General features: G+C 46.7%; 1 protein-coding gene across 3 annotated transcripts in view; it reads right to left on the bottom strand.

Moving 5' to 3' along the window:
• Positions 1–24,934, bottom strand: part of haao (3-hydroxyanthranilate 3,4-dioxygenase) — a 42,278-nt gene extending 17,344 nt beyond the window's left edge. The window contains exons 1-6 of one of the 3 annotated variants that reach the window (XM_059024722.1): positions 24,797–24,934; positions 24,241–24,440; positions 22,376–22,454; positions 21,752–21,835; positions 13,813–13,919; positions 12,198–12,287 (exon numbers count right to left, since the gene is read on the bottom strand). In XM_059024722.1, coding sequence (XP_058880705.1) covers positions 12,198–12,287; positions 13,813–13,919; positions 21,752–21,835; positions 22,376–22,454; positions 24,241–24,323 — 443 coding nt within the window. In that variant the 5' untranslated portion in view covers positions 24,324–24,440; positions 24,797–24,934. Of the gene's footprint in view, positions 1–12,197; positions 12,288–13,812; positions 13,920–21,751; positions 21,836–22,375; positions 22,455–24,240; positions 24,605–24,796 lie in introns of those variants that run through there. The other 2 variants (XM_059024721.1, XM_059024723.1) reach the window with 2 other exon arrangements.
• Positions 24,935–25,389: the final 455 nt, after the last annotated feature.

Below are 25,389 nucleotides of genomic sequence, written 5' to 3'. Positions count from 1 at the left end.
TACTGAACCTACCGCTGCTGCTGTGCAGAAATCTAACAACGAACGATTTAATACTGAACCTACCGCTGCTGCTGAGCAGAAATCTAACAACAAACGATTTAATACTGAACCTACCGCTGCTGCTGAGCAGAAATCTAACAACGAACGATTTAATACTGAACCTACCGCTGCTGCTGAGCAGAAATCTAACAACGAACGATTTAATACTGAACCTACCGCTGCTGCTGAGCAGAAATCTAACAACAAACGATTTAATACTGAACCTACCGCTGCTGCTGAGCAGAAATCTAACAACGAACGATTTAATACTGAACCTACCGCTGCTGCTGAGCAGAAATCTAACAACGAACGATTTAATACTGAACCTACCGCTGCTGCTGAGCAGAAATCTAACAACGAACGATTTAATACTGAACCTACCGCTGCTGCTGAGCAGAAATCTAACAACGAACGATTTAATACTGAACCTACCGCTGCTGCTGAGCAGAAATCTAACAACGAACGATTTAATACTGAACCTACCGCTGCTGCTGAGCAGAAATCTAACAACGAACGATTTAATACTGAACCTACCGCTGCTGCTGAGCAGAAATCTAACAACGAACGATTTAATACTGAACCTACCGCTGCTGCTGAGCAGAAATCTAACAACGAACGATTTAATACTGAACCTACCGCTGCTGCTGAGCAGAAATCTAACCGAACGATTTAATACTGAACCTACCGCTGCTGCTGAGCAGAAATCTAACAACGAACGATTTAATACTGAACCTACCGCTGCTGCTGAGCAGAAATCTAACAACGAACGATTTAATACTGAACCTACCGCTGCTGCTGAGCAGAAATCTAACAACGAACGATTTAATACTGAACCTACCACTGCTGCTGAGCAGAAATCTAACAACGAACGATTTAATACTGAACCTACCGCTGCTGCTGAGCAGAAATCTAACAACGAACGATTTAATACTGAACCTACCGCTGCTGCTGAGCAGAAATCTAACAACGAACGATTTAATACTGAACCTAGCGCTGCTGCTGAGCAGAAATCTAACAACGAACGATTTAATACTGAACCTACCGCTGCTGCTGAGCAGAAATCTAACAACGAACGATTTAATACTGAACCTACCGCTGCTGCTGAGCAGAAATCTAACAACGAACGATTTAATACTGAACCTACCGCTGCTGCTGAGCAGAAATCTAACAACGAACGATTTAATACTGAACCTACCGCTGCTGCTGAGCAGAAATCTAACAACGAACGATTTAATACTGAACCTACCGCTGCTGCTGAGCAGAAATCTAACAACGAACGATTTAATACTGAACCTACCGCTGCTGCTGAGCAGAAATCTAACAACAAACGATTTAATACTGAACCTACCGCTGCTGCTGAGCAGAAATCTAACAACGAACGATTTAATACTGAACCTACCGCTGCTGCTGAGCAGAAATCTAACAACGAACGATTTAATACTGAACCTACCGCTGCTGCTGAGCAGAAATCTAACAACGAACGATTTAATACTGAACCTACCGCTGCTGCTGAGCAGAAATCTAACAACGAACGATTTAATACTGAACCTACCGCTGCTGCTGAGCAGAAATCTAACAACGAACGATTTAATACTGAACCTACCGCTGCTGCTGAGCAGAAATCTAACAACGAACGATTTAATACTGAACCTACCGCTGCTGCTGAGCAGAAATCTAACAACGAACGATTTAATACTGAACCTACCGCTGCTGCTGAGCAGAAATCTAACAACGAACGATTTAATACTGAACCTACCGCTGCTGCTGAGCAGAAATCTAACCGAACGATTTAATACTGAACCTACCGCTGCTGCTGAGCAGAAATCTAACAACGAACGATTTAATACTGAACCTACCGCTGCTGCTGAGCAGAAATCTAACAACGAACGATTTAATACTGAACCTACCGCTGCTGCTGAGCAGAAATCTAACAACGAACGATTTAATACTGAACCTACCGCTGCTGCTGAGCAGAAATCTAACCGAACGATTTAATACTGAACCTACCGCTGCTGCTGAGCAGAAATCTAACAACGAACGATTTAATACTGAACCTACCGCTGCTGCTGAGCAGAAATCTAACAACGAACGATTTAATACTGAACCTAGCGCTGCTGCTGAGCAGAAATCTAACAACGAACGATTTAATACTGAACCTACCGCTGCTGCTGAGCAGAAATCTAACAACGAACGATTTAATACTGAACCTACCGCTGCTGCTGAGCAGAAATCTAACAACGAACGATTTAATACTGAACCTACCGCTGCTGCTGAGCAGAAATCTAACAACGAACGATTTAATACTGAACCTACCGCAGCTGCTGAGCAGAAATCTAACAACGAACGATTTAATACTGAACCTACCGCTGCTGCTGAGCAGAAATCTAACAACGAACGATTTAATACTGAACCTACCGCTGCTGCTGAGCAGAAATCTAACAACGAACGATTTAATACTGAACCTACCGCTGCTGCTGAGCAGAAATCTAACAACGAACGATTTAATACTGAACCTACCGCTGCTGCTGAGCAGAAATCTAACAACGAACGATTTAATACTGAACCTACCGCTGCTGCTGAGCAGAAATCTAACAACGAACGATTTAATACTGAACCTACCGCTGCTGCTGAGCAGAAATCTAACAACGAACGATTTAATACTGAACCTACCGCTGCTGCTGAGCAGAAATCTAACAACGAACGATTTAATACTGAACCTACCGCTGCTGCTGAGCAGAAATCTAACAACGAACGATTTAATACTGAACCTACCGCTGCTGCTGAGCAGAAATCTAACAACGAACGATTTAATACTGAACCTACCGCTGCTGCTGAGCAGAAATCTAACAACGAACGATTTAATACTGAACCTACCGCTGCTGCTGAGCAGAAATCTAACAACGAACGATTTAATACTGAACCTACCGCTGCTGCTGAGCAGAAATCTAACAACGAACGATTTAATACTGAACCTAGCGCTGCTGCTGAGCAGAAATCTAACAACAAACGATTTAATACTGAACGTACCGCTGCTGCTGAGCAGAAATCTAACAACGAACGATTTAATACTGAACCTACCGCTGCTGCTGAGCAGAAATCTAACAACGAACGATTTAATACTGAACCTACCGCTGCTGCTGAGCAGAAATCTAACAACGAACGATTTAATACTGAACGTACCGCTGCTGCTGAGCAGAAATCTAACAACGAACGATTTAATACTGAACCTACCGCTGCTGCTGAGCAGAAATCTAACAACGAACGATTTAATACTGAACCTACCGCTGCTGCTGAGCAGAAATCTAACAACGAACGATTTAATACTGAACCTACCGCTGCTGCTGAGCAGAAATCTAACAACGAACGATTTAATACTGAACCTACCGCTGCTGCTGAGCAGAAATCTAACAACGAACGATTTAATACTGAACCTACCGCTGCTGCTGAGCAGAAATCTAACAACGAACGATTTAATACTGAACCTACCGCTGCTGCTGAGCAGAAATCTAACAACGAACGATTTAATACTGAACCTACCGCTGCTGCTGAGCAGAAATCTAACAACGAACGATTTAATACTGAACCTACCGCTGCTGCTGAGCAGAAATCTAACAACGAACGATTTAATACTGAACCTACCGCTGCTGCTGAGCAGAAATCTAACAACAAACGATTTAATACTGAACCTACCGCTGCTGCTGAGCAGAAATCTAACAACGAACGATTTAATACTGAACCTACCGCTGCTGCTGAGCAGAAATCTAACAACGAACGATTTAATACTGAACCTACCGCTGCTGCTGAGCAGAAATCTAACAACGAACGATTTAATACTGAACCTACCGCTGCTGCTGTGCAGAAATCTAACAACGAACGATTTAATACTGAACCTACCGCTGCTGCTGAGCAGAAATCTAACAACGAACGATTTAATACTGAACCTACCGCTGCTGCTGAGCAGAAATCTAACAACGAACGATTTAATACTGAACCTACCGCTGCTGCTGAGCAGAAATCTAACAACGAACGATTTAATACTGAACCTACCGCTGCTGCTGAGCAGAAATCTAACAACGAACGATTTAATACTGAACCTAGCGCTGCTGCTGAGCAGAAATCTAACAACGAACGATTTAATACTGAACCTAGCGCTGCTGCTGAGCAGAAATCTAACAACGAACGATTTAATACTGAACCTACCGCTGCTGCTGAGCAGAAATCTAACAACGAACGATTTAATACTGAACCTACCGCTGCTGCTGAGCAGAAATCTAACAACGAACGATTTAATACTGAACCTACCGCTGCTGCTGAGCAGAAATCTAACAACGAACGATTTAATACTGAACCTACCGCAGCTGCTGAGCAGAAATCTAACAACGAACGATTTAATACTGAACCTACCGCAGCTGCTGAGCAGAAATCTAACAACGAACGATTTAATACTGAACGTACCGCTGCTGCTGAGCAGAAATCTAACAACGAACGATTTAATACTGAACCTACCGCTGCTGTTGAGCAGAAATCTAACAACGAACGATTTAATACTGAACCTACCGCTGCTGCTGAGCAGAAATCTAACAACGAACGATTTAATACTGAACCTACCGCTGCTGCTGAGCAGAAATCTAACAACGAACGATTTAATACTGAACCTACCGCTGCTGCTGAGCAGAAATCTAACAACGAACGATTTAATACTGAACCTACCGCTGCTGCTGAGCAGAAATCTAACAACGAACGATTTAATACTGAACCTACCACTGCTGCTGAGCAGAAATCTAACAACGAACGATTTAATACTGAACCTACCGCTGCTGCTGAGCAGAAATCTAACAACGAACGATTTAATACTGAACCTACCGCTGCTGCTGAGCAGAAATCTAACAACGAACGATTTAATACTGAACCTACCGCTGCTGCTGAGCAGAAATCTAACAACAAACGATTTAATACTGAACCTACCGCTGCTGCTGAGCAGAAATCTAACAACGAACGATTTAATACTGAACCTAGCGCTGCTGCTGAGCAGAAATCTAACAACGAACGATTTAATACTGAACCTACCGCTGCTGCTGAGCAGAAATCTAACAACGAACGATTTAATACTGAACCTACCGCTGCTGCTGAGCAGAAATCTAACAACGAACGATTTAATACTGAACCTACCGCTGCTGCTGAGCAGAAATCTAACAACGAACGATTTAATACTGAACCTACCGCTGCTGCTGAGCAGAAATCTAACAACGAACGATTTAATACTGAACCTACCGCTGCTGCTGAGCAGAAATCTAACAACGAACGATTTAATACTGAACCTACCGCTGCTGCTGAGCAGAAATCTAACAACGAACGATTTAATACTGAACGTACCGCTGCTGCTGAGCAGAAATCTAACAACGAACGATTTAATACTGAACCTACCGCTGCTGCTGAGCAGAAATCTAACAACGAACGATTTAATACTGAACCTACCGCTGCTGCTGAGCAGAAATCTAACAACGAACGATTTAATACTGAACGTACCGCTGCTGCTGAGCAGAAATCTAACAACGAACGATTTAATACTGAACCTACCGCTGCTGCTGAGCAGAAATCTAACAACGAACGATTTAATACTGAACCTACCGCTGCTGCTGAGCAGAAATCTAACAACGAACGATTTAATACTGAACCTACCGCTGCTGCTGAGCAGAAATCTAACAACGAACGATTTAATACTGAACCTACCGCTGCTGCTGAGCAGAAATCTAACAACGAACGATTTAATACTGAACCTACCGCTGCTGCTGAGCAGAAATCTAACAACGAACGATTTAATACTGAACCTAGCGCTGCTGCTGAGCAGAAATCTAACCGAACGATTTAATACTGAACCTACCGCTGCTGCTGAGCAGAAATCTAACAACGAACGATTTAATACTGAACCTACCGCTGCTGCTGAGCAGAAATCTAACAACGAACGATTTAATACTGAACCTACCGCTGCTGCTGAGCAGAAATCTAACAACGAACGATTTAATACTGAACCTACCACTGCTGCTGAGCAGAAATCTAACAACGAACGATTTAATACTGAACCTACCGCTGCTGCTGAGCAGAAATCTAACAACGAACGATTTAATACTGAACCTACCGCTGCTGCTGAGCAGAAATCTAACAACGAACGATTTAATACTGAACCTACCGCTGCTGCTGAGCAGAAATCTAACAACGAACGATTTAATACTGAACCTACCGCTGCTGCTGAGCAGAAATCTAACAACGAACGATTTAATACTGAACCTACCGCTGCTGCTGAGCAGAAATCTAACAACGAACGATTTAATACTGAACCTACCGCTGCTGCTGAGCAGAAATCTAACAACGAACGATTTAATACTGAACCTACCGCTGCTGCTGAGCAGAAATCTAACAACGAACGATTTAATACTGAACCTACCGCTGCTGCTGAGCAGAAATCTAACAACGAACGATTTAATACTGAACCTACCGCTGCTGCTGAGCAGAAATCTAACAACGAACGATTTAATACTGAACCTACCGCTGCTGCTGAGCAGAAATCTAACAACGAACGAATTAATACTGAACCTACCGCTGCTGCTGAGCAGAAATCTAACAACGAACGATTTAATACTGAACCTACCGCTGCTGCTGAGCAGAAATCTAACAACGAACGATTTAATACTGAACCTACCGCTGCTGCTGAGCAGAAATCTAACAACGAACGATTTAATACTGAACCTACCGCTGCTGCTGAGCAGAAATCTAACAACGAACGATTTAATACTGAACCTACCGCTGCTGCTGAGCAGAAATCTAACAACGAACGATTTAATACTGAACCTACCGCTGCTGCTGAGCAGAAATCTAACAACGAACGATTTAATACTGAACCTACCGCTGCTGCTGAGCAGAAATCTAACAACGAACGATTTAATACTGAACCTACCGCTGCTGCTGAGCAGAAATCTAACAACGAACGATTTAATACTGAACCTACCGCTGCTGCTGAGCAGAAATCTAACAACGAACGATTTAATACTGAACCTACCGCTGCTGCTGAGCAGAAATCTAACAACGAACGATTTAATACTGAACCTACCGCTGCTGCTGAGCAGAAATCTAACAACGAACGATTTAATACTGAACGTACCGCTGCTGCTGAGCAGAAATCTAACAACGAACGATTTAATACTGAACCTACCGCTGCTGCTGAGCAGAAATCTAACAACGAACGATTTAATACTGAACCTACCGCTGCTGCTGAGCAGAAATCTAACAACGAACGATTTAATACTGAACCTACCGCTGCTGCTGAGCAGAAATCTAACAACGAACGATTTAATACTGAACCTACCGCTGCTGCTGAGCAGAAATCTAACAACGAATGATTTAATACTGAACCTACCGCTGCTGCTGAGCAGAAATCTAACAACGAACGATTTAATACTGAACCTACCGCTGCTGCTGAGCAGAAATCTAACAACGAACGATTTAATACTGAACCTACCGCTGCTGCTGAGCAGAAATCTAACAACGAACGATTTAATACTGAACCTACCGCTGCTGCTGAGCAGAAATCTAACAACGAACGATTTAATACTGAACCTACCGCTGCTGCTGAGCAGAAATCTAACAACAAACGATTTAATACTGAACGTACCGCTGCTGCTGAGCAGAAATCTAACAACGAACGATTTAATACTGAACCTACCGCTGCTGCTGAGCAGAAATCTAACAACGAACGATTTAATACTGAACCTACCGCTGCTGCTGAGCAGAAATCTAACAACGAACGATTTAATACTGAACCTACCGCTGCTGCTGAGCAGAAATCTAACAACGAACGATTTAATACTGAACCTACCGCTGCTGCTGAGCAGAAATCTAACAACGAACGATTTAATACTGAACCTACCGCTGCTGCTGAGCAGAAATCTAACAACGAACGATTTAATACTGAACCTAGCGCTGCTGCTGAGCAGAAATCTAACAACGAACGATTTAATACTGAACCTACCGCTGCTGCTGAGCAGAAATCTAACAACGAACGATTTAATACTGAACCTACCGCTGCTGCTGAGCAGAAATCTAACAACGAACGATTTAATACTGAACCTACCGCTGCTGCTGAGCAGAAATCTAACAACGAACGATTTAATACTGAACCTACCGCTGCTGCTGAGCAGAAATCTAACAACGAACGATTTAATACTGAACCTACCGCTGCTGCTGAGCAGAAATCTAACAACGAACGATTTAATACTGAACCTACCGCTGCTGCTGAGCAGAAATCTAACAACGAACGATTTAATACTGAACCTACCGCTGCTGCTGAGCAGAAATCTAACAACGAACGATTTAATACTGAACCTACCGCTGCTGCTGAGCAGAAATCTAACAACGAACGATTTAATACTGAACCTACCGCTGCTGCTGAGCAGAAATCTAACAACGAACGATTTAATACTGAACCTACCGCTGCTGCTGAGCAGAAATCTAACAACGAACGATTTAATACTGAACCTACCGCTGCTGCTGAGCAGAAATCTAACAACGAACGATTTAATACTGAACCTACCGCTGCTGCTGAGCAGAAATCTAACAACAAACGATTTAATACTGAACCTACCGCTGCTGCTGAGCAGAAATCTAACAACGAACGATTTAATACTGAACCTACCGCTGCTGCTGAGCAGAAATCTAACAACGAACGATTTAATACTGAACCTACCGCTGCTGCTGAGCAGAAATCTAACAACGAACGATTTAATACTGAACCTACCGCTGCTGCTGAGCAGAAATCTAACAACGAACGATTTAATACTGAACCTACCGCTGCTGCTGAGCAGAAATCTAACAACGAACGATTTAATACTGAACCTACCGCAGCTGCTGAGCAGAAATCTAACAACGAACGATTTAATACTGAACCTACCGCTGCTGCTGAGCAGAAATCTAACAACGAACGATTTAATACTGAACCTACCGCTGCTGCTGAGCAGAAATCTAACAACGAACGATTTAATACTGAACCTACCGCTGCTGCTGAGCAGAAATCTAACAACGAACGATTTAATACTGAACCTACCGCTGCTGCTGAGCAGAAATCTAACAACGAACGATTTAATACTGAACCTACCGCTGCTGCTGAGCAGAAATCTAACAACAAACGATTTAATACTGAACCTACCGCTGCTGCTGAGCAGAAATCTAACAACGAACGATTTAATACTGAACCTACCGCTGCTGCTGAGCAGAAATCTAACAACGAACGATTTAATACTGAACCTACCGCTGCTGCTGAGCAGAAATCTAACAACGAACGATTTAATACTGAACCTACCGCTGCTGCTGAGCAGAAATCTAACAACGAACGATTTAATACTGAACCTACCACTGCTGCTGAGCAGAAATCTAACAACGAACGATTTAATACTGAACCTACCGCTGCTGCTGAGCAGAAATCTAACAACGAACGATTTAATACTGAACCTACCGCTGCTGCTGAGCAGAAATCTAACAACAAACGATTTAATACTGAACCTACCGCTGCTGCTGAGCAGAAATCTAACAACGAACGATTTAATACTGAACCTACCGCTGCTGCTGAGCAGAAATCTAACAACGAACGATTTAATACTGAACCTACCGCTGCTGCTGAGCAGAAATCTAACAACGAACGATTTAATACTGAACCTACCGCTGCTGCTGAGCAGAAATCTAACAATGCGTGATTTAACCCTGGAGATTTATTTTATCAGGATAAATATTCAGTTTTTGCCCAGCTCTTGTATAATCTAATGATGTATTTGCAGTCTTTAGACTAGGAGATCACTTTACAATTTGTTCTTTGAGATATTTACACATTTATTATTATTATTATTATTTATTTCTTAGCAGGCGCCCTTATCAAGGGCGACTTACAATCGTAAGCAAATACATTTCAAGTGTTACAGTACAAGTAATACAATAAGAGCAAAATAAATACATTTATATAAGATGCAATTTGTATAAGATGCAATGGCCTATCAAATACACTGCTTTTTGGAGATGACCATTTGTTATATAGTGTGCAAATGTATTAAAACATTTCAAGATTTCTGATTTATATCCTTTATATAACTACCTGCATGCAAACCTCAGGGTGTGAGAATTTCCATTTCCAGTCAGTAATCAGTGATATAGAAACAATAGGCACTCGTGTGTGAAAATGTTAGACCACTTTGTGCTTTAATTAGGCATCTTAAACAACTTCTAAAAACTCTCCTGCATTTTACCATATGTGGCTCTGTGTTCATGTTCTCTTACTATTTTAAATGAATTGCATGTGTGGCCTATGAAAGTCATCAATTAAATAAGACAATCACTAATTTGCCTGTTTTGCCAATTATCCAAGATGTTCACTTTCAGTGGTTTGATTTCATATGCACAACAAATCAAAACTACAGAAGCAATGGGGTGTTCTAATACATGAGCACACTGCTGAACTACAGAAGCAATGGGGTGTTCTAATACATGAGCACACTGCTGAACTACAGAAGCAATGGGGTGTTCTAATACATGAGCACACTGCTGAACTACAGAAGCAATGGGGTGTTCTAATACATGAGCACACTGCTGAACTACAGAAGCAATGGGGTGTTCTAATACATGAGCACACTGCTGAACTACAGAAGAAATGGGGTGTTCTAATACATGAGCACACTGCTGAACTACAGAAGCAATGGGGTGTTCTAATACATGAGCACACTGCTGAACTACAGAAGCAATGGGGTGTTCTAATACATGAGCACACTGCTGAACTACAGAAGCAATGGGGTGTTCTAATACATGTGCACACTGCTGAACTACAGAAGCAATGAGGTGTTCTAATACATGAGCACACTGCTGAACTACAGAAGCAATGGGGTGTTGTTCTAATACATGAGCACACTGCTGAACTACAGAAGCAATGGGGTGTTCTAATACATGAGCACACTGCTGAACTACAGAAGCAATGGGGTGTTGTTCTAATACATGAGCACACTGCTGAACTACAGAAGCAATGGGGTGTTCTAATACATGAGCACACTGCTGAACTACAGAAGCAATGGGGTGCTCTAATACATGAGCACACTGCTGAACTACAGAAGCAATGGGGTGTTCTAATACATGAGCACACTGCTGAACTACAGAAGCAATGGGGTGTTGTTCTAATACATGAGCACACTGCTGAACTACAGAAGCAATGGGGTGTTCTAATACATGAGCACACTGCTGAACTACAGAAGCAATGGGGTGTTCTAATACATGAGCACACTGCTGAACTACAGAAGCAATGGGGTGTTCTAATACATGTGCACACTGCTGAACTACAGAAGCAATGGGGTGTTCTAATACATGTGCACACTGCTGAACTACAGAAGCAATGGGGTGTTCTAATACATGAGCACACTGCTGAACTACAGAAGCAATGGGGTGTTCTAATACATGTGCACACTGCTGAACTACAGAAGCAATGGGGTGTTCTAATACATGAGCACACTGCTGAACTACAGAAGCAATGGGGTGTTCTAATACATGAGCACACTGCTGAACTACAGAAGCAATGGGGTGTTCTAATACATGAGCACACTGCTGAACTACAGAAGCAATGGGGTGTTCTAATACATGAGCACACTGCTGAACTACAGAAGCAATGGGGTGTTCTAATACATGAGCACACTGCTGAACTACAGAAGCAATGGGGTGTTCTAATACATGAGCACACTGCTGAACTACAGAAGCAATGGGGTGTTCTAATACATGAGCACACTGCTGAACTACAGAAGCAATGGGGTGTTCTAATACATGAGCACACTGCTGAACTACAGAAGCAATGGGGTGTTCTAATACATGAGCACACTGCTGAACTACAGAAGCAATGAGGTGTTCTAATACATGTGCACACTGCTGAACTACAGAAGCAATGGGGTGTTCTAATACATGAGCACACTGCTGAACTACAGAAGCAATGGGGTGTTCTAATACATGAGCACACTGCTGAACTACAGAAGCAATGGGGTGTTCTAATACATGAGCACACTGCTGAACTACAGAAGCAATGAGGTGTTCTAATACATGTGCACACGGCTGTATACAATAGAATATCCTTGAGAAAGAGAGAGTCCTACTCGCTGATGATCGGTGCCAGCTGCACTCCCAGGTTCTCACAGTAAAACCATCTCTCAAACAGAACGGCAGTGGAATTGTCAACGTAGTACCTGGAGGAGCAGAACCAAGAAACAGGCAGACAATGAAACTGGCTGCCTGCACACCAATACTGATTTCACACAGCTCTTTAGCACCCTTTGCTGGGGGAATCTGTTAATCCACTACAGTCTGTTCATCCCTGCAGTCCGAATGCAGTGCGCTCTGTATGTGAAAGAGTCTGAATCTGCACAACTGCTGCTAAACACGGCCTGGATCGAAGCAGGACTTTGAGAATAACAATTGTGTGTGCAAATCTGTGTAAAGTTGTAGGTTTGATCCTGATTGTAATATCTAAATGGTGGTTGTATTTAGGTCCATGACTTTAGATCAATCCAATAGACCCCATTGTCTAGATACATGTATGTGAAGTGTAACATACATATGACCCACCACCTCCACTATGTGCCCTTTTCAGGGGATTTAATTACCAGTGGGGAGCAACACATAATGATGATCATGATGACCAGGTTAACGAAGAATGTTTCCTAGAATTCCAGTTTTGCAACATTATTATTTTCCGAAGTCTTTTTTCCTAAGAGGCACCTGCAGTCATTAAGGCTCAGTATAATTCAACAAGAGAGCTTGGAAAGCAGCAGGATTATATAGGGTCAGTAGAGTAGAGGGTCAGTAGTGTACAGGGTCAGTAGAGTACAGGGTCAGCAGTGTATATGATCAGTAGAGTACAGCTTCAGTAGTGTACAGGGTCAGTAGAGTACAAGGTCAGCAGTGTATATGATCAGTAGAGTACAGCTTCAGTAGTGTACAGGGTCAGTAGTGTACAGGGTCAGTAGAGTACAGGGTCAGCAGTGTATATGATCAGTAGAGTACAGCTTCAGTAGTGTACAGGGTCAGTAGTGTACAGGGTCAGTAGAGTACAGGGTCAGCAGTGTATATGATCAGTAGAGTACAGCTTCAGTAGTGTACAGGGTCAGTAGTGTACAGGGTCAGTAGAGTACAGGGTCAGTAGAGTACAGGGTCAGCAGTGTATATGATCAGTAGAGTACAGCTTCAGTAGTGTACAGGGTCAGTATCGTACAGCTTCAGTAGTGTACAGGGTCAGTAGAGTACAGGGTCAGTAGTGTACAGGGTCAGTAGAGTACAGGGTCAGTAGTATATATGATCAGTATCGTACAGTTTCAGTAGTGTACAGGGTCAGTAGAGTACAGGGTCAGTAGTGTACAGGGTCAGTATTGCTCAGTAGTAATATTGTATAGCAGCAGCAGAAGTGTAGAGTATTAGTAGCAGTAATGCTCAGAAGCAGTAGTATAAAGCAGCAGTATGGTATAGCAAGAGGATGGTATAGCAGCAGTATGGTATAGCATGAGGATGGTATAGCAGCAGCATTGTTAACAGCAGAATGGTTTAGCAGCAGGATTGTTAGCAGCAGTACGGTTTAGCAGCAGGGTTGTTAGCAGCAGTATGGTATAGCAGCAGGATTGTTAGCAGCAGTATGGTATAGCAGCAGGATTGTTAGCAGCACTATGGTATAGCAGCAGGATTCACAAGATGCAGAGCTGTGCTGTATCGCTGTGTTACCTGAGCCCGTCTGTCTCGCTCTGCAGTCGCTGCCTCTCGATCACCAGCCCCACGGTGCCAGCTTGCCTCTGCGGGGAGTGAGGGATCCGGGCCGGCAGCAAAAACATCTGCAAAGCAAACCCTGCTTCATACTGACACTTGGACTGCTTCACCATGCTCCCTGTGCACAGTACTGTAGCCACACAGCTCACCATGCTCCCTGTGCACAGTACTGTAGCCATGCAGCTCAGCATGCTCCCTGTGCACAGTACTGTAGCCACACAGCTCACCATGCTCCATGCTCCCTGTGCACAGTACTGTAGCCACACAGCTCACCATGCTCCATGCTCCCTGTGAACAGTACTGTAGCCACACAGCTCACCATGCTCCATGCTCCCTGTGCACAGTACTGTAGCCACGCAGCTCACCATGCTCCATGCTCCCTGTGCACAGTACTGTAGCCACACAGCTCACCATGCTCCATGCTCCCTGTGCACAGTACTGTAGCCACACAGCTCACCATGCTCCATGCTCCCTGTGAACAGTACTGTAGCCACACAGCTCACCATGCTCCCTGTGCACAGTACTGTAGCCACACAGCTCACCATGCTCCATGCTCCCTGTGCACAGTACTGTAGCCACACAGCTCACCATGCTCCATGCTCCCTGTGCACAGTACTGTAGCCATGCAGCTCACCATGCTCCCTGTGCACAGTACTGTAGCCACACAGCTCACAATGATCCCTATGCACAGTACTGTAGCCTTGCAGCTCACCATGCTCCATGCTCCCTGTGAACAGTACTGTAGCCACACAGCTCACCATGCTCCCTGTGCACAGTACTGTAGCCACACAGCTCACCATGCTCTATGCTCCCTGTGCACAGTACTGCAGCCACACAGCTCACCATGCTCCATGCTCCCTGTGCACAGTACTGTAGCCACACAGCTCACCATGCTCCCTGTGCACAGTACTGTAGCCTTGCAGCTCACCATGCTCCCTGTACACAGTACTGTAGCCTTGCAGCTCACCATGCTCCCTGTGCACAGTACTGTAGCCATGCAGCTCACCATGCTCCCTGTGCACAGTACTGTAGCCATGCAGCTCACCATGCTCCCTGTGCACAGTACTGTAGCCACACAGCTCACCATGCTCCATGCTCCCTGTGCACAGTACTGTAGCCTTGCAGCTCCCTGTGCACAGTACTGTAGCCACACAGCTCACCATGCTCCATGCTCCCTGTGCACAGTACTGTAGCCTTGCAGCTCACCATGCTCCCTGTGCACAGTACTGTAGCCACACAGCTCACCATGCTCCATGCTCCCTGTGCACAGTACTGTAGCCTTGCAGCTCACCATGCTCCCTGTGCACAGTATTGTAGCCACACAGCTCACTATACTCCATGCTCCCTGTGCACAGTACTGTAGCCATGCAGCTCACAATGATCCCTGTGCACAGTACTGTAGCCATGCAGCTCACCATGCTCCCTGTGCACAGTACTATAGCCATGCAGCTCACAATGATCCCTGTGCACAGTACTGTAGCCATGCAGCTCACCATGCTCCCTGTGCACAGTACTGTAGTCATGCAGCTCACCATGCTCCCTGTGCACAGTACTATAGCCACACAGCTCACCATGCTCCATGCTCCCTGTGCACAGTACTGTAGCCTTGAAGCTCACCATGCTCCCTGTGCACAGTACTGTAGCTACACAGCTCACCATGCTCCATGCTCCCTGTGCACAGTACTGTAGCCACACAGCTCACAATGCTCCCTGTGCACAGTACTGTAGCCTTGCAGCTCACAATGCTCCCTGTGCACAGTACTGTAGCCATGCAGCTCACAATGATCCCTGTGCACAGTACTGTAGCCATGCAGCTCACCATGCTCCCTGTGCACAGTACTGTAGCCACACAGCTCACCATGCTCCATGCTCCTTGTGCACAGTACTGTAGCCATGCAGCTCACCATGCTCCCTGTGCACAGTACTGTAGCCATGCAGCTCACCATGCTCCCTGTGCACAGTACTGTAGCCATGCAGCTCACCATGCTCCCTGTGCACAGTACTGTAGCCATGCAGCTCAGCATGCTCCCTGTGCACAGTACTGTAGCCACGCAGCTCACCATGCTCCCTGTGCACAGTACTGTAGCCACACAGCTAACCATGCTCCATGCTCCCTGTGCACAGTACTGTAGCCACACAGCTCACCATGCTCCATGCTCCTTGTGCACAGTACTGTAGCCATGCAGCTCACCATGCTCCCTGTGCACAGTACTATAACCACACAGCTCACCATGCTCCATGCTCCCTGTGCACAGTACTGTAGCCATGCAGCTCACCATGCTCCCTGTGCACAGTACTATAGCCACACAGCTCACCATGCTCCATGCTCCCTGTGCACAGTACTGTAGCCATGCAGCTCACAATGATCCCTGTGCACAGTACTGTAGCCATGCAGCTCACCATGCTCCCTGTGCACAGTACTGTAGCCACACAGCTCACCATGCTCCATGCTCCCTGTGCACAGTACTGTAGCCATGCAGCTCACCATGCTCCCTGTGCACAGTACTGTAGCCATGCAGCTCACCATGCTCCCTGTGCACAGTACTGTAGCCATGCAGCTCACCATGCTCCCTGTGCACAGTACTGTAGCCATGCAGCTCACCATGCTCCCTGTGCACAGTACTATAGCCACACAGCTCACCATGCTCCATGCTCCCTGTGCACAGTACTGTAGCCATGCAGCTCACCATGCTCCCTGTGCACAGTACTATAGCCACACAGCTCACCATGCTCCATGCTCCCTGTGCACAGTACTGTAGCCACGCAGCTCACCATGCTCCCTGTGCACAGTACTGTAGCCTTGCAGCTCACCATGCTCCCTGTACACAGTACTGTAGCCTTGCAGCTCACCATGCTCCATGCTCCCTGTGCACAGTACTGTAGCCACGCAGCTCACCATGCTCCATCCTCCCTGTGCACAGTACTGTAGCCTTGCAGCTCACCATGCTCCCTGTGCACAGTACTATAGCCACACAGCTCACCATGCTCCATGCTCCCTGTGCACAGTACTGTAGCCTTGCAGCTCACCATGTTCCCTGTGCACAGTACTGTAGCCACACAGCTCACTATGCTCCATGCTCCCTGTGCACAGTACTGTAGCCATGCAGCTCACAATGATCCCTGTGCACAGTACTGTAGCCATGCAGCTCACCATGCTCCCTGTGCACAGTACTGTAGCCATGCAGCTCACAATGATCCCTGTGCACAGTACTGTAGCCATGCAGCTCACCATGCTCCCTGTGCACAGTACTGTAGCCACACAGCTCACCATGCTCCATGCTCCTTGTGCACAGTACTGTAGCCTTGCAGTTCACCATGTTCCCTGTGCACAGTACTGTAGCCACACAGCTCACTATGCTCCATGCTCCCTGTGCACAGTACTGTAGCCATGCAGCTCACAATGATCCCTGTGCACAGTACTGTAGCCATGCAGCTCACCATGCTCCCTGTGCACAGTACTGTAGCCATGCAGCTCAGCATGCTCCCTGTGCACAGTACTGTAGCCATGCAGCTCACCATGCTCCATGCTCCCTGTGCACAGTACTGTAGCCACACAGATCACCATGCTCCCTGTGCACAGTACTGTAGCCACACAGCTCACCATGCTCCATGCTCCCTGTGCACAGTACTGTAGCCACACAGCTCACCATGCTCCCTGTGCACAGTACTGTAGCCATGCAGCTCACAATGATCCCTGTGCACAGTACTGTAGCCATGCAGCTCACAATGATCCCTGTGCACAGTACTGTAGCCACACAGCTCACCATGCTCCATGCTCCCTGTGCACAGTACTGTAGCCACACAGCTCACCATGCTCCATGCTCCCTGTGAACAGTACTGTAGCCACACAGCTCACCATGCTCCCTGTGCACAGTACTGTAGCCACACAGCTAACCATGCTCCATGCTCCCTGTGCACAGTACTGTAGCCACACAGCTCACCATGCTCCATGCTCCCTGTGCACAGTACTGTAGCCACACAGCTCACCATGCTCCCTGTGCACAGTAGTGTAGCCACACAGCTCACCATGCTCCCTGTGCACAGTACTGTAGCCGTGCAGCTCACCATGCTCCCTGTGCACAGTACTGTAGCCGTGCAGCTCACCATGCTCCCTGTGCACAGTACTGTAGCCATGCAGCTCACCATGCTCCATGCTCCCTGTGCACAGTACTGTAACCATGCAGATCACCATGCTCCCTGTGCACAGTACTGTAGCCTTCAGCTCACCATGCTCCATCCTCCCTGTGCACAGTACTGTAACCATGCAGCTCACCATGCTCCCTGTGCACAGTACTGTAGCCTTCAGCTCACCATGCTCCATCCTCCCTGTGCACAGTACTGTAACCATGCAGCTCATCATGTTCCCTGTGCACAGTACTGTAGCCTTCAGCTCACCATGCTCCATCCTCCCTGTGCACAGTACTGTAACCATGTAACATTTTTAATTGATAAGGGTAAAAAATAGCCAGCTATTTCCATTCACTGTTAACCCTACAGCATTGCACAATACATACTGTGCAGATGCTTCATTTTCCACAGAGCTTAATGAAACACTTGGGTTCACTTCAAAGCCATTTAGAATAAAGTCATGTTCTGACACTGAAGGGGACCATAGCTGCTCTGACAACAAAAGCACTCTCGAATGAGCAGTCACACGCTCACCACCCGAAGGAGCAGTCACACGCTCACCACTCGAATGAGCAGTCACACGCTCACCACCCGAAGGAGCAGTCACACGCTCACCTCTCGAAGGAGCAGTCACACGCTCACCACTCGAAGGAGCAGTCACACGCTCACCACCCGAAGGAGCAGTCACACGCTCACCACTCGAAGGAGCAGTCACACGCTCACCACCCGAAGGAGCAGTCACACACTCACCACTCGAAGGAGCAGTCACACGCTCACCACCCGAAGGAGCAGTCACACGCTCACCACTCGAAGGAGCAGTCACACGCTCACCACCCGAAGGAGCAGTCACATGCTCACCTTCGAAAGAGCAGTCACACATTCACCACTCGAAGGAGCAGTCACACGCTCACCACCCGAAGGAGCAGTCACATGCTCACCTTCGAAAGAGCAGTCACACATTCACCACCCGAAGGAGCAGTCACACATTCACCACTCGAAGGAGCAGTCACACGCTCACCACTCGAAGGAGCAGTCACACGCTCACCACTCGAAGGAGCAGTCACACATTCACCACTCGAAGGAGCAGTCACACGCTCACCACTCGAAGGAGCAGTCACACGCTCACCACTCGAAGGAGCAGTCACACGCTCACCACTCGAAGGAGCAGTCACACGCTCACCACCCGAAGGAGCAGTCACACGCTCACCACCCGAAGGAGCAGTCACACGCTCACCACTCGAAGGAGCAGTCACACGCTCACCACCCGAAGGAGCAGTCACACGCTCACCACTCGAAGGAGCAGTCACACGCTCACCACTCGAAGGAGCAGTCACATGCTCACCACTCGAAGGAGCAGTCACACATTCACCTCTCGAAGGAGCAGTCACACGCTCACCACCCGAAGGAGCAGTCACACGCTCACCACTCGAAGGAGCAGTCACACGCTCACCACTCGAATGAGCAGTCACACGCTCACCACCCGAAGGAGCAGTCACACGCTCACCACTCGAAGGAGCAGTCACACGCTCACCACTCGAATGAGCAGTCACATGCTCACCACTCGAAGGAGCAGTCACACGCTCACCACTCGAAGGAGCAGTCACACGCTCACCACTCGAAGGAGCAGTCACACGCTCACCACCCGAAGGAGCAGTCACACGCTCACCACCCGAAGGAGCAGTCACACACTCACCACTCGAAGGAGCAGTCACACGCTCACCACTCGAAGGAGCAGTCACACATTCACCTCTCGAAGGAGCAGTCACACGCTCACCACCCGAAGGAGCAGTCACACGCTCACCACCCGAAGGAGCAGTCACACATTCACCACTCGAAGGAGCAGTCACACGCTCACCACTCGAAGGAGCAGTCACACGCTCACCACTCGAAGGAGCAGTCACACGCTCACCACTCGAAGGAGCAGTCACACGCTCACCACTCGAAGGAGCAGTCACACGCTCACCACCCGAAGGAGCAGTCACACGCTCACCACTCGAAGGAGCAGTCACACGCTCACCACTCGAAGGAGCAGTCACACGCTCACCACCCGAAGGAGCAGTCACACGCTCACCACTCGAAGGAGCAGTCACACGCTCACCACTCGAAGGAGCAGTCACACATTCACCACTCGAAGGAGCAGTCACATGCTCACCACTCGAAGGAGCAGTCACATGCTCACCACTCGAAGGAGCAGTCACACATTCACCACTCGAATGAGCAGTCACACGCTCACCACTCGAATGAGCAGTCACACATTCACCACTCGAAGGAGCAGTCACACGCTCACCACTCGAAGGAGCAGTCACACGCTCACCACTCGAAGGAGCAGTCACATGCTCACCTTCGAAAGAGCAGTCACATGCTCACCACTCGAAGGAGCAGTCACATGCTCACCACCCGAAGGAGCAGTCACATGCTCACCACCCGAAAGAGCAGTCACATGCTCACCACCCGAAGGAGCAGTCACACGCTCACCACTCGAAGGAGCAGTCACATGCTCACCACCCGAAGGAGCAGTCACACGCTCACCACTCGAAGGAGCAGTCACACGCTCACCACTCGAAGGAGCAGTCACACGCTCACCACTCGAAGGAGCAGTCACACGCTCACCACTCGAAGGAGCAGTCACACGCTCACCACTCGAATGAGCAGTCACACGCTCACCACCCGAAGGAGCAGTCACACGCTCACCACCCGAAGGAGCAGTCAAACGCTCACCACCCAAAGGAGCAGTCACACGCTCACCTCTCGAAGGAGCAGTCACACGCTCACCACCCGAAGGAGCAGTCACACGCTCACCACCCGAAGGAGCAATCACACATTCACCACTCGAAGGAGCAGTCACACGCTCACCACTCGAAGGAGCAGTCACACATTCACCACTCGAAGGAGCAGTCACACATTCACCACCCGAAAGAGCAGTCACACGCTCACCACCCGAAGGAGCAGTCACACATTCACCACTCGAAGGAGCAGTCACACGCTCACCACTCGAAGGAGCAGTCACACATTCACCACTCGAAGGAGCAGTCACACGCTCACCACTCGAAGGAGCAGTCACACGCTCACCTTTGAAAGAGCAGTCACACATTCACCACCCAAAGGAGCAGTCACACGCTCACCACTCGAAGGAGCAGTCACACGCTCACCACCCGAAGGAGCAGTCACACGCTCACCACCCGAAGGAGCAGTCACACGCTCACCACTCGAAGGAGCAGTCACACATTCACCACTCGAAGGAGCAGTCACACGCTCACCACTCGAAGGAGCAGTCACACATTCACCACTCGAAGGAGCAGTCACACATTCACCACCCGAAAGAGCAGTCACACGCTCACCACCCGAAGGAGCAGTCACACATTCACCACTCGAAGGAGCAGTCACACATTCACCACTCGAAGGAGCAGTCACACGCTCACCACTCGAAGGAGCAGTCACACATTCACCACTCGAAGGAGCAGTCACACGCTCACCACTCGAATGAGCAGTCACACACTCACCACCCGAAGGAGCAGTCACACGCTCACCACTCGAAGGAGCAGTCACACGCTCACCACTCGAAGGAGCAGTCACACGCTCACCTCTCGAAGGAGCAGTCACATGCTCACCTCTCGAAGGAGCAGTCACACGCTCACCACTCGAAGGAGCAGTCACACGCTCACCACCCGAAGGAGCAGTCACATGCTCACCACCCGAAGGAGCAGTCACATGCTCACCTTCGAAAGAGCAGTCACACATTCACCACTCGAAGGAGCAGTCACATGCTCACCTCTCCCTCTCGAATGAGCACATCCTTCTGTGTGTTGTTCTCAATCACCTTCAGGCACATGTCACCTCTCAGCTGGTAGAACAGCTGGAATAGAGGAGGAAGACATGGGTTAAATGAGCACTGTGCACGTGTATGGCTGGTTTCATAGATCCTGTGCACTAATCTTGGATTACTTAACTAAAATAACATGAGGTAGTCTATAGTGCTAATCTAGGTCTGTGAAACCAACCAATAGTTGTGTTTACTGATGCAACATCTATGTGTTTGAGAATAGAAACACAGTAACAAAGCAGATGTGATAAACATGAAGAGGGGGTTCTTGAATCATGAGTCAGTGTTCACGCATTCCATTCCCTATTATCCTGGGAGCCTGGCTGGATCACAAATACATGTGTGAACTTTGTCTTATTGAACAGCTTATCACTCAAGACACAGTAACAAAGCAGATCAGTTACACCGACGCCAGACAACAGCTACAAGCAACAGGATCTTGTGCAACAGAGATCAATAGAAGAATTGTAAATAAAACTGATCTCTGATAAAAACAAGTGGGCAGCGGGGGTGGCAATGCCTGAACTAAGAGACAGTGGACAGTTTAAACTCCAGGATGAGTCGTGGTTTTACCTCTTCCCCTTCTTCAATGTGGTAGTCATTCCTCATGTTCGGGCCCCCGACAAACATGACATTTAACTGGGAGAAGTGCCTGACAAAACAGAAAGAGAAAAACTAACAGCACTCCTTTAATCTTCTACAAACAAATCATACTTCATATGATTCACCTCGGCTTTCTAGAAGCTGAAGTTCTTGAGAAACACAGGGAGGGGAGAGGAGGGGGACATGGGACAGGACACATACAGTGCAGAGCATAATCCCACCCCCACTATTGTAGAATGAAGGACTGGCTCTATTTTTTACATTACACAACATTTCCTCCGAGGTCTTTGTGTAAATGACCTGGCTATGCATTGAGAAGAGCAGTCCTGACCCCTCCACACGGACTGATTGTTGGATAATATGCAGGAATAAGCTGCTGGTTACTGCTGTGTGCGGTCTGACAGGATCCTGGGGGAAGGAAACCTAAGGTATCAGCTTGAGAGAAAAGCTCCAATCTTGATGTCAGCAATTGTTAGATTTCCCAGCTGTCCACTAAACCATAACTTAAATACATTTGATGGCCGTGTGTAATTTTTGAGAAAGCAGGGACGGAAGTAAGACTCCAATTGCATAGTATTTAGATGAATTCCTGATTTCACTACGAGTTTAGTAAGACACACCTGAGCTTGTTACCTATACACTGTGGCTGATCAAGCTCATAGCAAAACCTGGAATGGTGCAAACTGCTTTGCAATAGGAGTCTTATTTCCATCCCTGGAAAGGCTTATCGTCAACATGTCTCTTATAGAACAGTATCCATTAACATTGCTACAGATTGCCCTGCTCCCTCTGATTAGGAGAGACTCTGAGAATGCAGGTGCGCTGGGTTGCAGTCTCAGTCATTGCTACAGTATTATGTTCAACAGGTTCTCACATGATGTAATAGGGTGGCAATAACCCTCACATTGCATGAGCAGTTAAGAACAGAAGAACAGAAGAAAGGTTACAAACGAGAGGCCAATTCGGCCTATCTTGCTCGTTTGGTTGTTAGTAGCTGATTGATCCCAGAATCTCATCAAGCAACTTCTTGAAGGATCCCAGGGTGTCAGCTTCAACAACATTACTGGGGAGTTGGTTCTAGACCCTCACAATTCTCTGTGTAAAAAAGTGCCTCCTATTTTCTGTTCCGAATGCCCCTTTATCTAATTTCCACTTGTGACCTCTGGTCCTTGTTTCTTTTTTTCAGGTTGAAAAAGTCCCCTGGGTCGACATTGTCAATACCTTTTAGGATTTTGAATGCTTGAATCAGATCACCCTGTCGTCTCCTTTGTTCAAGACTGAATAGATTCAATTCTTTTAGCCTGTCTGCATATGACATGCCTTTTAAACCCGGGATAATTCTGGTTGCTCTTCTTTGCACTCTTTCTAGAGCAGCAATATCCTTTTTGTAGCGAGGTGACCAGAACTGAACACAATATTCTAGGTGAGGTCTTACTAATGCATTGTAAAGTTTTAACATTACTTCCCTTGATTTAAATTCAACACTTCTCACAATATATCCAAGCATCTTGTTGGCTTTTTTTTAAATAGCTTCCCCACATTGTCTAGATGAAGACATTTCAGAGTCAACATAAACTCCTACACAGCATTTTTAGGTTACTTACAGATGTTTTTGCATTGAAATATTTTGCATAATTGCCCGTTGTGGTTCAGTGCTATAGAGCTGACGTGATAAAACACACGCGGACCACAACTAATCATACAACACAACTAATCATACAACAAGAAGAAGAAGAAGAAGTTTATGCCCTGAGCTGTCAGGAAGTACTTTTTTATTTATTTATTTTTATAAACTACTGTACAGCAGCACTCTTCAGGAAAGTTACAGCGCTTACATTAATTTGTTACAGACGGGTGGCAGAAACGAAGCCTCGTTCTCCTCGATCCATTTGTCGACGTTGACCATCAGCGGACCCATGCCTGGTTTTGATTCGGTCTCGTTCTCTAAGGCGTGCGCACTCACTCGCAAGCTGCGTTGCTTTCTGCTTGTTTCCTTCACAGGGCTGGGGCTGTGTTTCTGTCAGGACCCGGTTAGCTATTTAAAAGACAGTCAAAGCAAAACCAGTTTTCAGCAGAGCCTTCCTTGCTGGCAGTGGGATGGGGGCGTGTTTCTTTTTGTGTGTGTGTATGCTTTGTCAGGTTCAGGGTCAAAGCGTCCACATCACGTTGCTTCTCGGAAAACAACGTTTTAAAATAAAGCCAGGGGTTGTGTATTAACCAGCAACACTTCCAAACATGCGGGTCACCTGTGCATAACAGCTCCCATCCTTCTTACAACTGTGTCGACTTGTGGTCGGTTATTCATACTGGCTGAAGTAAATATATTTCTGTTTTTATTAATGTCATTTTCCCTGCTGTTTTCGAGTTTTATGTAAAATTATGCACACTCACGTTGTATCTTGTTCCCTTTGCTGTCTAGGCTCTGTTTTAAATTCTCCTTATCTGTAATAGACACAGGGGGTCCCCTGGGCCGGGGTTGGGAACCGCTGATTCGTCCACATTAGCCTGGTCTGTACTGGTCCAGATTGCAGCGTACCAAGCAGATGATACCGGGAATTATTTACGTGATCAGAACAAGAGGGAAAAAGTTTGACCGGTACTAACGGGGGACTAACCCACAGCTACGGCTTTGCATCACCCCGTAGAATTAACACATTTTCACAAGTCGAATGAAACCTGTTAAATAATGTTACGTTAACATATTAAATTGCATACCACTTTGTAGTTTTCCATCTACTTAACAAAAAACTGACACATTGAAAAATGTGATATTTCAGAATCTAACATGAAACACTTAGTACTGTTCCGGTAGAATTCTGCGATATCATTTCGTAGTTTCTTTGACTGCATGATGCTGAATAAAATATCTAAATTATGTTCATGTAGTTATTTATTTATTTTATTTTTTAATGATCTCAATCCTAACATTATAGCTGCACAAACCTTTGTTTACTCATCCGATATACGTATTCACTGTCAGATAA

Source organism: Acipenser ruthenus, chromosome 5 (genome assembly GCF_902713425.1).
Source record: "Acipenser ruthenus chromosome 5, fAciRut3.2 maternal haplotype, whole genome shotgun sequence".
In the NCBI taxonomy this organism is placed as follows: Eukaryota; Metazoa; Chordata; class Actinopteri; order Acipenseriformes; family Acipenseridae; genus Acipenser; species Acipenser ruthenus.
This window is presented reverse-complemented; position numbering and strand designations above follow the sequence as displayed.